Source organism: Camelus dromedarius, chromosome 8 (assembly GCF_036321535.1).
Source record: "Camelus dromedarius isolate mCamDro1 chromosome 8, mCamDro1.pat, whole genome shotgun sequence".
NCBI lineage: Eukaryota > Metazoa > Chordata > Mammalia > Artiodactyla > Camelidae > Camelus > Camelus dromedarius.
In genome coordinates this window covers 53,084,572-53,097,559 of record NC_087443.1, presented here as the reverse complement: position 1 = coordinate 53,097,559, position 12,988 = coordinate 53,084,572, and the positions used below count along the sequence as shown (strand labels likewise).

The 12,988-nt window shown below is 45.5% G+C and overlaps 1 protein-coding gene and 1 non-coding gene across 5 annotated transcripts in view; both read left to right on the top strand.

Moving 5' to 3' along the window:
- The window catches only part of MYOF (myoferlin), a 148,149-nt gene that overhangs the window by 106,576 nt on the left and 28,585 nt on the right, over window positions 1-12,988 (top strand). For 2 of the 4 annotated variants that reach the window (XM_031461392.2, XM_031461391.2), the window contains 7 exons: window positions 472-637; window positions 3,449-3,525; window positions 5,808-5,864; window positions 7,295-7,306; window positions 8,850-8,948; window positions 10,507-10,632; window positions 12,498-12,653. In XM_031461392.2, coding sequence (XP_031317252.2) covers window positions 472-637; window positions 3,449-3,525; window positions 5,808-5,864; window positions 7,295-7,306; window positions 8,850-8,948; window positions 10,507-10,632; window positions 12,498-12,653 — 693 coding nt within the window. The remainder of the gene's footprint in view (window positions 1-471; window positions 638-3,448; window positions 3,526-5,807; window positions 5,865-7,294; window positions 7,307-8,849; window positions 8,949-10,506; window positions 10,633-12,497; window positions 12,654-12,988) is intronic. The other 2 variants (XM_031461393.2, XM_010974292.3) reach the window with 1 other exon arrangement.
- LOC116156139 (small Cajal body-specific RNA 23) lies at window positions 5,209-5,331 on the top strand. Its single transcript, XR_004139993.1, has one exon. It is a non-coding gene; the product is annotated as a small Cajal body-specific RNA 23 (non-coding RNA).

Sequence of the window (12,988 nt, the reverse complement as noted above, 5' to 3'; positions counted from 1 at the left end):
GAGAATGCGCATCCCATTTTGGCACAGAACTTCCAGGGTTCAAAGACTCCCAAGCCACAGTTATTTCCTTTGCAGGGTCATTTTTATCTTGATGCTTTCTGAATTTTAACATTCTAATTAAATGCTGACTTCACGCCCTGTTACAGAGCAGAGCCAGGTACTAAGGTACAATTCTAAGTGCTTCACATCTGTTAATTCAGCAGCCCTCCTATGACTGAGGAGATCACTGGGACATGGAAAAGTTCCCTAAGATCGTGCCACTGTCAGTGGCAGGGCCAGGATTGGATCCCTGGCCCAGCGCTCAGGGCCCTTGAGCACCAGGCTGTTTGTCACCGAACTGCTTACTGTGGGTCCCCTGGGCTCTACCAAATGGGCAGAAAGAACCTGGGCTGGTCCCTCTGGGGGGAGTCCATTGGCAAAGCCACCCTTGTCAGGTCACAGAGAAGTGACACCCACCTCTGTGACCCCCAGTTCTTGCCCAAGGAGGAGTTGTACATGCCTCCCCTGGTGATCAAGGTCATCGACCACCGGCAGTTTGGACGCAAGCCTGTCGTGGGCCAGTGCACCATCGACCGCCTGGACCGCTTTCGTTGCGACCCTTATGCTGGAAAGGAGGATATTGTGCCCCAGCTGAAAGGTAAATAACATCCTGGGACTTTTCCTGTTGGTCTGACTTAGTCTTTACAAACGTCTCAAGGTAAGTACTCATCGTCCGGGTTTTGCAGATGAGGACACGGTGTGATATGCAGTGCGTATGTAACTTTCCCAAGTTAATACGGTTTATAAGTAGCAGAGCCACCCTTGAATTGTGTCCTCGTTTGGGGGGACCCAGCACTCATGCTCTTCCCTTTGAATTATCCTGCCCCTGGTTGAACGTGAGACTTCTCTTTTGTGTTGTCCAGCAGGGAAGACAGACAAGGCAGTGGGTGATTGTGATTGTGGTTTGGTGTGATAAATATTTTGATGGGGAAAGACAGAGGCCTGTCCGTGAGCAATGAGGGAGCGGGGCATTTTTATTTTAAATTGCTTTCTATCTGTTGTTCCACCTCATTAATGTACCACAACGTTGTTGTGATATCATTTGAAAGGTATGATTTCATTGTTATCCATCGAGGCAAAACTAGCACCTACTTACTGAGTTTAAATGCCTTGTTTCAGGCCACTTAATAAGTAAATGATCGAGCAGGACGTAATACCTACCTTAGAGTTCTAGACTCAAAAATGACTAATGAGTAGCATTTTGCTCTTATTTATTCAGTAATTACTTGTTTTGTAGCTTACCATGTGCCAGGGACTGTGTTCAGGGCTGGGGACTGGGTCTATTCGGTGAACAAGATAGCAGGGCCCCTAGGCTCATGAGAGACTAGACCTCGTGGAGAACAGACCATCAGCGGATCGTTAATAGCCTCAAGACTGAAACATGTCTCTGTTTGAGCACCTGGGCTGCTAACCAGTTCTACTTAATCTTCCATAAGGCTTGGTCTTGCTTCTGCAGAGCCTCTGAAACTCATCTGTTCTGGAGGTCTGAGCATCCTATATCCCTGATTTAGAGAAGTAAAAAAAAATCCAGTCACACTTGAGCAAAACCCTACAGGTGTTTATCCACGAGTTTCCCACGCAGAGCATTTTGTGCTGAATTGATGATGCTTAAAACAGTAACATTTTTATAACAGTAAGCATGAATGTAACTGCAGGCATTCTCTTATTTGGGGTTACTTAAGGAAGAGAAGCCGTTTTCCTACTGTCTTTCCTACTGCTTTCAGGAGTGAAAGTTCTTTGATACAAATATGGAAAATTATTAGGAAGGTACAAGTGCTACAGATTTTCTCTGGCCCCAGAATTGCTTGTGTGGACCTATTGGTGTCTATTGGTCAGGGGGAGGCAGAGGTCTCCTGGTTGGTGATTCTGTGGAGTTAATGTGAAGTGTGATGAGGTCTTCAGAGAGCCCCTGGAGAGGAAAATCCTTAAGAGTTTGGGGAGCTCAGTATTCCCAGACTGGCATCTATTATATTCGATCAAGCTGGTCCTTTCTTCAAACCAAATTGAACTAAGAGTTGGGAGTGTGCTCGGTTGGCCAAGTATTGGAAGCACACAGTCACTTTCCCCCAAGGTTCTGTTTACACGCGGGTGGTAAAGCTGCTAATAGAAGAAGGAACTTGCGAGCAGCTGTGTTCCAGCATCCTGCTCTCCTGGCTGTGCCGTTGTTCTGTGTTGCCGCAGTCATCAGGAGTTGGGGGACCGCTGATAGACTTGGGAGGGGAGTGCTGCGTGGATGTACAACGACCTAGCAACAGCGCAGCAACTGGCGTATCCTAGATGCTCAGTACATGTCTGTCTCCACTTGCCCAGGGTTCCCCTAATCATTTCTCTGACATTTATTGAGGACCCACTTTGCTCTGGGCTGTGGTATGATGGTTAAAACACAAACTTTGGGGTCAGACAGACCTAGATTACTTATTTCCACTTGCTATTAATTACCCAACCAGGAGCAAATTACTTGCTGCCTCTTGGCCTCAGTTTGTTTTTTCATCTTTATAATGGGGATAATGGCGCATATGCACATACTCTACAGGATTATTGAGGGATTAGATGAGACCATATGTGTAAGTAAAGGGTTCAGCCCACTGCCTGGCACATGGTCGGTACCTAAAAAAAAATGTGTCTTCCTTCCTTTATATTCTGTATATCAATTGCCCAGGTGGGTTACACAGAAAGTTCTTTTGGCTTGCTGGAATTTATTCTGTGTGTTCTGGCCTCTTGCTCAATGTCTGGCTGCCTGCTGCCTTCTTCCGCAAACAGTGGCTGCACCTCTCAGCCCATACCGCCCCAGGCTGAGGCTTTGGTACCCACTTCAGCTGAACCAAACCTGGCAAGCCCCTGGGGCTGTTCCTGAGCTCTTGCTCTTACCCTAAAATCCAGAGCCACAAATATCCTGGGCTTTAAGCCAGAACATGTGCCTTTTCCCTCTGCATACACTGTGAGAACCAAGGCTGAACGAGCCATTGCAACTTCCACCCTGAAATGTACAGCCATTCACCTGGCTTGGCTTCGCTGTGTCTTGGAACAGATTCCTTGAAAAGGAGGCTCTTTCAGTGTAGCTGCCCCCCGACCCCGACCTCACTCCTGTATCCTCTACAGACGTGAATTGACACAATTCTGTTTTTCTGTGCTACCTTTGCATAGGTGCTGGGCTAATTGTCTAGGATAAAAGGAAAACATGGGCCGTACAGCCCCCTAAAAATGTCTGAAACCATATCACATTTTGGGAAAAGTGATAAACTGCTGGGTTATTTTTCTACCTTTGGGTGTGGTCTTCTCCATTCCTTAAGTCTCATCCCAGAGCAAACTCTACCATCCACTCTGTGGCTGTCTAACTTGAACTTGGAGTAGCATGTTCACCACTGTATTTTTGTAAGTGTCTTAGATTATGAAATTGTTTGTCTTGCAGCCTCCTTTCTGTCCACCGCGCCCTGCCGGGACGTCATTATCGAAATAGAAGACACCAAACCATTACTGGCTTCAAAGGTAGGCTTCAGAACTGACCATTGGATGATGTCAGTTTTATCTTACAGGTGTCTAAGCATTGGGGATGAATTCAGTCAAACCACTGGGGGAATTCACTGCAATTAAAATAATCAAACCAACTTACCATGGTTAAGAACCTGAATCTTGCGTTCTTTAGTAGCTATGATGACAATGTGTGGACTAATGTCCTCTACCCTTAGTCACTCAGGATACTTAAAATAATATCCAGGTCCATGCCCCACCCTCCAGGAGGGAGGGGGACCTAGACATCAGCATATTTAAAAAAATTTTTTTTGGAAGGGGGTAGGTAATTGGATTTTTTTTCTTAAAATTTATTTTTCTTTTTCAGTTTTCTTAGGTAGAATTATTACAGTTTGACTGCACATATACATTATATCGCATGTCAATACATATAGGGATTTATTTATTTTTAGTGGAGGTACTGGGGATTGAATCCAGGACCTCATGCATACTAAGCATGCACTCTACCACTGAGCTACACCCTCCCCACTGACATCAGCGTATTTTAAATCTAGTGATTCTAATGTGAAGGCAGGTCTGAGAACCACCAGTGTGGACAGTGTTAGTGGGTATCATTTGCAAGAAAGAGAAATTTCAGGAGCAAATACACAGCATTGCAACATTCAGTGCAAGGGTGCATGTAACACACTCGTGTTTTTTCCTACATGGAACAGAAGTGTCATGGATTTTCAGTGACTCTATTTGTCAGTGTATGAGATATCCCTGATTTTACATTCACTGTGGTTTCAAAGTCAAGAAATTGGTGGAAATGCTCACTCAGGACCATATTTTAAAACCATTCTAGCCAATTTGACAAGAAGGAAAGGGGAAAAAAGAGTTCTCAGCCCAGAATAAAGAAAACATCAGCTATCTCTCTGTTTCTGTTGGCATTCATTATAGGCTTTCACAGCATGTTCTAATGTGCAAACTGGCCGAAAAGTGCACATGATTGCACTTTAATGTGTTACGTCCATAAACAGTGCCTTAAAAAAAAATCCACTCTCTTCCCATTGCATTAAACTCACTAACAAGTGGACCATATTAACTGTGGTCTCCACAGCCAGCACTGTGTAGCAGTGTGTTTGATTCTGTTCCTGGAGAATCCTCCACAGTCAGAAATGATAAATACCAAATTTGCAAAACCACTATGTTCACTTTAAACACAACCCCAAATAGTCCTAATAAAACAGTAGTAGCCTGGAGAGAAGTGAAGTACCATAGACTTAAGATCCTGTATGTGCATTTTCACAACTCTGGAAAAAGGCAGTTTCAGACCCTGTTCTGTAATCTGCCTCCAGCTCTCCTACCTCCCATGGTCAATCAGTTCTCTGTGCCCTCCACATTTCACATCTTGCATCTCACATCTCTCTGTAGCCCTAGGTATGGGAGAGCAAGAAGAATAAAGCCAGTCCACGCCCCATCCTCATTGATATCGTAACAGTAGTTACCAGATAAGGCTTCTTTCAACACAGTGTGAAAGCTCAGTTTACAGCTTATAGAATTTAAGTTGCAGCCTAGCAGGATTGAGGACGCTATTATCAGTCATTCCCAAGTACTATGAATGACTTTAATCCACTGTTCTCCTAACACCCAGCCCCCTAGCAGAGGTACAGTGTGTTGATAAGAAAGGTGATTTAGAATCTCCTCTAAAAAACTGATTCCCCACTCACCAGCACTCAGTCTTCTCTGCATGGTCCTGACCTGCCCTCCATGAGCCAGAGAAACAGGACTGCTTTGGGGGTGTCCCCTCCGAGTGGACATGGAAGACCACAGTTAAAAAAAAAAACGGATTCCACCTGACTCATCCGGGAAGACAGCACACATCTAAGTAAAGTCAAATGAGCAGACGTTTAGTTTTGGAAGAGCCAGTAACAAGCTTGCTGATGTCCTGGATTCCATGTTCATATAATCTACATACACACATGTGACACACATGCATGTGTGCTATGCGTGTGTTACATGTACATGTGATGTATGTATGATGAACACCTATCACCACTAACTCAATTCAAGCCTTTTGCGTGGATCCGTTGAGGGGGTGGGTCAAACCGTGCTGTTGAGGGGCGCTGGAGGCTGTGGCTTCGGGCGACAGTCTCGAGCTCACACCGTGACCCTGTGGTGATGAGGGGAGCTCTTAACAGATGGGCTCAGCACCACCACACGTGAAGTGGGCAGTAAGTACTGGGGGCAAATTGCTAAGTGCTAGCTGGGTAACATGGACATCCTTCATGGCTGTTTCAACAATTGCCTTCCAATTCCAGTGCTTAAGCAGTGTGTCAGCAGCGCTCAGCAAAATGGCTTCTCCAACAACAGTGCATGTATGTATGATAAGAACATGCATGGGACTGCGGGGACCTCGGGCTAAAGACTTGCATTCTCCTCTCAGATCCTGTCTAGATTTTGGAGTGAAAGGCGATCTTTAAACAAATGTGATTACTTTAAGCCTCCAGGGAGAATCTTCTGTGCCATGTGGATGTAATAAAGCAAGTTGCTTCCGCTACTTCCGTTCCTTTTCCGCATGAACTAATGAGCAAGTGGACGTGAACAAATTCTCCCACATTAATCCTAAATTTTAACACCGGCAATCTGTTTTGAATAATGCTTTTTTTTTAAAAATCGTGAGCTATTCTTGCCTTTGAAATGATTTCAAATACCTGAAAATAGATGCGAATAAACAGACTCTAAAAATCTGTATTCAGGAACCATTCAGAGTGTGAAAGCACTTTGGGCATAAAATTCCCTCTCTCCAAAATCTTGATTCAGCTGTGATGATTTTACCTTTAAGCCTGCTGTGGTGTGCATCTAATAGAATTGTTACGTCTATCTGTCTCTCTGCCTTTCTTGGCATGTCTGTGTGCTAAATAAAAGTTAATCCGGGAAGTGCTGAGTGGTACTTGCAGAAGCCCTGAGGCTGCCCCGCACGGCCCCTGCAGAAAGTACCTGTAGCGAGGAGTCTGTGCCCCACATTGGAAATAGACTTGAAGTTAGGATTTCAGAAAGGGGGTCTAGGTAGCAATTCTTCAGACTGCCCCATGGGCGAGCTTGGCTAATGTTCCAGCAGGTACCAAGAGAAAACTCAAGCCCCAGCATCCTAGCCCTGCATTCTCTCATCTCCTGGGGGCTTCTCTATGCAGAAAGTCAAATGGAAGGATTTGGCCAATGAGAAACTGGACATCCTAGAACAATTTTAACTGATAGGTATATATTTGGTGCTGTAACATAGGCCTAGGGAAAACCAAGAAAAGATGCTTCCATGATGCTGTTACCATCGTGCTAGACATAGACACCTAGTGACGGGCGTTTTGAAGGGATGAGAATGAGACCAAGTTGGGAATACACTTTTAGAAGCTAACTGGAATGAAAGGTTTGGGGCAGGAAGATGGGCAACTGTACCCCCCACCCCCACCACACCCCACCTCCATGTGATCACGGTGCTGGTGAACGGATTGTCTAACCCCATGAAGACGTGGGAACATGGGCAGGATGTGGGACATACCTCCAAACCTTTCACTTTAATACTGTTCGTAACTCTTTTGCACATTTTCAGAGAAGAAACCAATAAGGTGTGTTTAATTATAAGACTATATTGAATAATTTAAATAATCCACTAAAATGTTGATGATACAAGGCAGGCATGAAAACTAATGTCTCCTCCTCTCTTTCTCTTTCAACCTAATGCTGTGGGGTCTCCATCTCCATGTGACCCGCACATGGTTTGCCTTCTTCCTGCCACGTATGCGATGAGCAGCTAACAGAAAAGGTAACTGTCCTAGATGCTTTGCTAGATTTAAGGTTCATGTATTTGCTGCCTAGAGCTGATAGGTAAAAATAATTGTTTTTAAATCCAGGGTTGTGTTCCCGACCCATAAAGGGGACATAACTGTGGTGTATGTGTAAAGAGATTTATGCTATACACAGATAAGAGTTAACTTTCCTTGAGTGGAGTGGTTCCTTCTTCCTCCCCTCCAGACAGAATAGGAGGCTATGTTGCAGGTGACACTCTGTACTTTGGGCAACATCAGTATTTCCCCGGTAGATTAAAATAAGCAAGGGTGGGTCTGATGTGGATCTATTCTTGCTATAAATCTGAGTGGAATTTACAGTAGACGTCTATAAACTGCAGCCTTCTGCAGCTTGAGAATGTTCCACTAGTGATTCTATTATGCTGTCTCTTCTGCGCAACCAGAGAACTACCAGAGGTTCTCAACACTGGCTGCACATTGCAGTCGCCTGGGGAGCTTTTTAAAGCATGTTGGATGCCCAGGTGTCACCCTAGGCTGACTGAATTAGAATCTCCAAGAATAGGTTGGGAGTCACTGGTCTAACAAACCATCATGCCTCCCTAGTCTGGCTTCACATTTTATAATTTTCAGAGCTCTTTCTCTTAATGATCTTAGTTTTTAAAATTAAAGTACAGTCAGTTACAATGTGTCAGTTTCTGGTGTACAGCACAGTGTCCAAGTCATGCATATACGTACATATATTCATCTTCACATTCTTTTTCTTTAAAGGTTATTACAAGCTATTGAACGTAGTTCCCTGTGCTATACAGAAGAAACTTTTTTTTTAAATCTATTTTTATATATAGTGGCTAACACTTATAAATCTCAAACTTCCAAATTTATCCCTTCCCACCCCCTTTCCCCGGCTAATGATCTTATTTCAGGTCCAGAACAATCCTCTGAGATGGATGGAGACAAGTTGTGTTATTAGCCCATTCAGTGTTATTAGCCCAGACAGTGATGCTCAGGGATGTTAAATAATGTGCCTGGTCTGACGTGGCTTGTAACATAAGGATATGGCTTATAACGTAAAGGAGAGAACTTGAATTAGAACCAGTTTTTCCAACTCTTACCTTAGTGAGCTCTGTTTTGCAATGCATTGCCAGCTAAAGGGGATAAGGAAGTAAAATACTAGAAAACATATACTGGAGAATGAAATAGTAAACACATACTGGAGTTTTTCATTTATTTGTGTATGTAAATATCAAGTCAACAGGATAAAAAAGTCAAAACAGACAAATGAATAGATCGTATCTACAGGAGGTAAGAAAATCTTCTAGTACAGCTGTGGTCATTAAAGCCAAACACATTTCACTGGCCAAGGACGACCATTTCACCTCCAGCTTCTGGGTAGGGGAATCCTGAATGCTTTTGTGCTTGGAAACAGAAGTCCTGTCATCTCGCCTCTTTCAGGTTCCGAAGGACCTGTTTCTCTTACCTGTTACACATGGGTTTTCCTGCATTGACTGGAAATCCAGGTCGTGATGAAAGATTTTTCCATTTTGATGTGTCTTTCTTTAGGAGGAAGAAATCATTGACTGGTGGAGTAAATTCTATGCTTCCACAGGGGAACATGAAAAATGTGGACAATATCTTCAGAAAGGCTATTCCAAACTCAAGGTACCTCGGCCTGGGCTGCTATGGGTGGAATTCAGCATCCATTAAAACTGGCCACAGGCAGAGCTCAGTGAAAGAACGAAAGGTCCGAGAGATGCTGGGTGCTGAAGGGGAGGGGTCGGGAGCACGTCTGGCCTCCGGGCGAGCCCTGTTGCCAGGGATTTTGGCTTCGCCAAGATTCCCGGGGCTTGAGGACAGCAGTTGATTTATGGTTACGTGACTACCACATTAGGGCTTGGGGACATCTGGCAGAGGGTTGGGACTGGGTTGGCACCACACTAATTAGGCCAACAATTGTCCAGGTTGAGCCAGGGAGACCTTAGAAGTCATGGTCCTCTTGCAGAACCACAGGAAATATCAACAAGCTTCATTCTGTCCTGCAGACGGGCATCGCTTTCACTAGCTGAGAAGTTGATCCAGTCACGTGTGCAGGGTACAATCACAGCTCTGTGTCCAGGAGGAAGACAAGCTATTGAGCTAGGCAGGTCTGACCATGGGTGATCTCACTGTTAAAATGCTGAGTTTTCTAATTCTTTATTCAGTTTTTCTGACTGTAATGTACTTAAGTAGAAGAAATAAATGCTAAAGCAAATGCTACCATTTTTAGAACAACGCATGGGAGAAAACTAGACTTTAAAATGAGAAGTATCAAGCCATTCAAATAATTTTCTCCATCAAAGTGGAAAAAATCCACATTCTTTCATGTGATTGTTGTAACATCTCCATGCAGCTTAAGAAGCACCAGCATATAAGGGACCACTAATTTAGGGAAATAAACTGGTCTGGAGGATCAGTCCCCCAGAGCATCCTCCCTCCCTGCCTCTTTCCTTCCTTCCTTTCCTCCTCCTCATCCTTCCTCCTCCGTTTCCTCTTCTAGCTTTCTACTAAAGTATAATTAACGTCCAATAACATAATCCATTCAGTGAGTTATGATGATCATATATACACCCATACAAACCACTACCAAAACAAGGCAAAGGACATTTCCATCCCCCCAGAAAATGCCTTTGTATCCCTTTCCAGTCAGTTCCTCACAACCTGCCATCCCTTTCAGAGACAACTGGTCAGATTTCGTCACCATAGATAGGTTTTGCCTGTTTCCATACTTCACATAAAGGGACTCACACAATATGTATTTGTGTGTGTGTGTGTGGCTTCTTTAGTCCAACACAGTAGTTTTGAGATCCATCACATGGTCTTGTGTAGCAGTAGTTTGTCCCTTTTAATTGCTGAGTTGTATTCCATTGTATGGATATACCACAGTTTTATCCATTCTCCTGATGATGAAGCTGCTGTGGACATTTTTGTACCACGTGGATATATTTTCATGCCTCTTGGATGAATACATAGGAATGCAGCTTCTGCATCAGAGAATAGATGGATGTGTGACTCCATAAGACACTCTTCCAAAAGCTCTGGTGTCCTGCTCTCCCACCAGCCATGTGGGGGTTCCAGCTCCTCCAGCCACATCTTCATGCCCACTGGGTCTTGTCAGTCTTTTTGATTTTTAGACTCTACCTGTATTTTACTGAGAAATTAAGAATGTCTGGATGGTTTTCAGATTTACGATTGTGAACTAGAGGACGTACCAGAATTCGAGGGCCTGACAGACTTCTCCGATACTTTCAAGCTGTATCGAGGCAAATCAGATGAGAATGAAGACCCTTCGGTGGTAGGAGAGTTTAAGGTGAGTAAAATGTGTGTGTTTGCCCTATTTAAAATCCACCTCTATTTTCTTGGTAGACCTAGGATAACATAAGGGTATGGCTTATAACATAAAGGATGTTTACCTCTGGTCAGGGACATTTCCTCTGGTATCTGGAGGATGCTAGAAGATGCTGACAAGGAAAAGGGCAACAGGGTGGGGGCAGAGCACTCAAAGCCATTCTCACTATCTATCACCCTGCTCATGCCTACCAGTCTTGAATCCTGCTGAGTCAGCCTCTCCGAGCTCTGTTCCCCTCCCCTTGTCCCCTGCCCACTCCCAGGCTTCAGCAGGACCATTGCTGTCCCAATTGACTGTCCTCACCACCTTTCTCGTCCGTACACCAGTCCATCCTCCATGCAACCACATCTGATCTTGTTTCTCTGTGGCTTAAAGGCATGGCTTGGGTTTCTACTGGGTCAAGTCTCAACTCCTTCCTAGGGTGGAGCCAGTCTTTCACAGGTGACTTGTCTCCTGTGTCACCACACCCTCGCCCAGCCCCAGACATACCCTGTCCTCTCACAACTCGGAGCCTTGGGACAAGCTCTTCTTCATTCCCTAGTGCCCTTCCTTCCTTCTCTGTGGTCTAATGAACTCCTCATTCTTTCAAGTGCCGGCTCTGATGGCACATGCTTTGTGAAGTGCTCCCTGGTCGCTCCTGGCAGAGTGACTCACTCCTGCTCCAGGTCCCCACAGGTCTGGTCCCTGCTGGTATTAGAGCACCTTTCACATCATAAGTGTCTGCTTTCATGAGTGCCCCTCCTCCGACCACAGTTGGCAGGTCCGTGGCAGACATGCTGCTAATCCTTTCCAATAGCAGACATTGCTAACTGATCAGACCATTTCCCCCTACACCTGCTCTCTCAAAATCCTTCTCCTTACAGCTGCCCACCAAGCTGGTGTGAGAGTCAAACCTATTTAAAATCCCTGTGCCAGATTGGATTCCTTGAGTTCATTTTTGGGTCCTTAGTTCCTGGTACATGGTAGGTGCTTGCTTCGTGCTGTTATGGAATGAAAGTAGCTAGAAATAAAACCCACACGTTCTGAATCCAGCTTTAGTGTTTCCTCTTGCATGTAAACTGGTTTCAAGATAAACCAGTTTACGCCCCAGCTGGCCTGATGGCTCACTCATCCACAAAACATGTATTGTGTCCCTGCTTCATCCCCAGCCCTGTGTTAGGTCCTGGAGACGCAGTGATGAACAAGAACTATTTCCCAACCTCAGGAAGCTCACAGTCTAGTGAAGAATATAGACAATAAGTAATTCAATTATAACGCAGAGGTCAGTGCGGTGACAGGGGTGAGAGCAGGGTTAGAAGAGAGCATGTAGGAAACACACCCATCCCAGGGGCAGTCAGGGAGGCTTCCCGGAAGAAGTGACTTTTCAGCTGAGACCTGAAGGATGAACACATATTTGCCTGGAAGTGGGAGGGGGTTCCTAGGGGGTGATGCAAGAAAAGGGAAATCATCCTTAATACTTTATTGGGTTTAAAAATAATCATTTTTCTTCTTATCTTCAAAAACTGTGCAGAATTTCACTCCTCACCATCTCCTTTGCCATCATACTGGTCCAAGCCACCGCCACGTCTTGCCTACATTCTTGTCTGGCCTCCCTGCTTCTGCCCTGCCCTTTCTTCTCCCCTGTGATCTATTAAGTAATTACTTCATCATTTACTTTCCCTACTGGCAACACGCAAGCACAACGTGGTTAAAGGCGGCTGTCCATCACCCAGTCCCACAGCCCTCGTGGCTGTCGCGCAGGTCCTGGGGGAGCAGGGCACTGCCCCGGAGCCCTCGGCACCGGCGCCCCAGGGCCCTGCGAGTCCATCTGTGTGTGTCTCTCCCAGGGCTCCTTCAGAATCTACTCCCTGTCGGATGACCCCAGCGTGCCGGCCCCTCCCCGGCAGTTTCGGGAATTACCTGACAGCGTCCCACAGGAATGCACGGTTAGGATTTACATTGTTCGAGGCTTAGAGCTCCAGCCCCAGGACAACAATGGCCTGGTAAGAGTCTGGGTGTGGGGCCTTCTCCTGTAGCAGGGTAATTACAGGCATCAGCGGAGTAATTGTCATGCTCTTTCTATTTGGGCGTCTGTTATCTCATGCAGGGGAAAGATACTGCATCCAGACAATCTGTTCAGGAGGATTGTCCCAACAGGGATTTACCTCAGAGCCTGAAGGGGTTTGGGAGCCTCTGGTTCGTCCTTCTCATTTTACAGATGTGACCTCGGAGAACTGCTCTGTCACTGCTTTCCCGCCGTGGCCTCTTTGCCCCACATGGCTTCTCCAAAGTCCCGCTGGCTGCGGGGCGCCTGGGGGAGCCTTGCCCAGACCTGGTC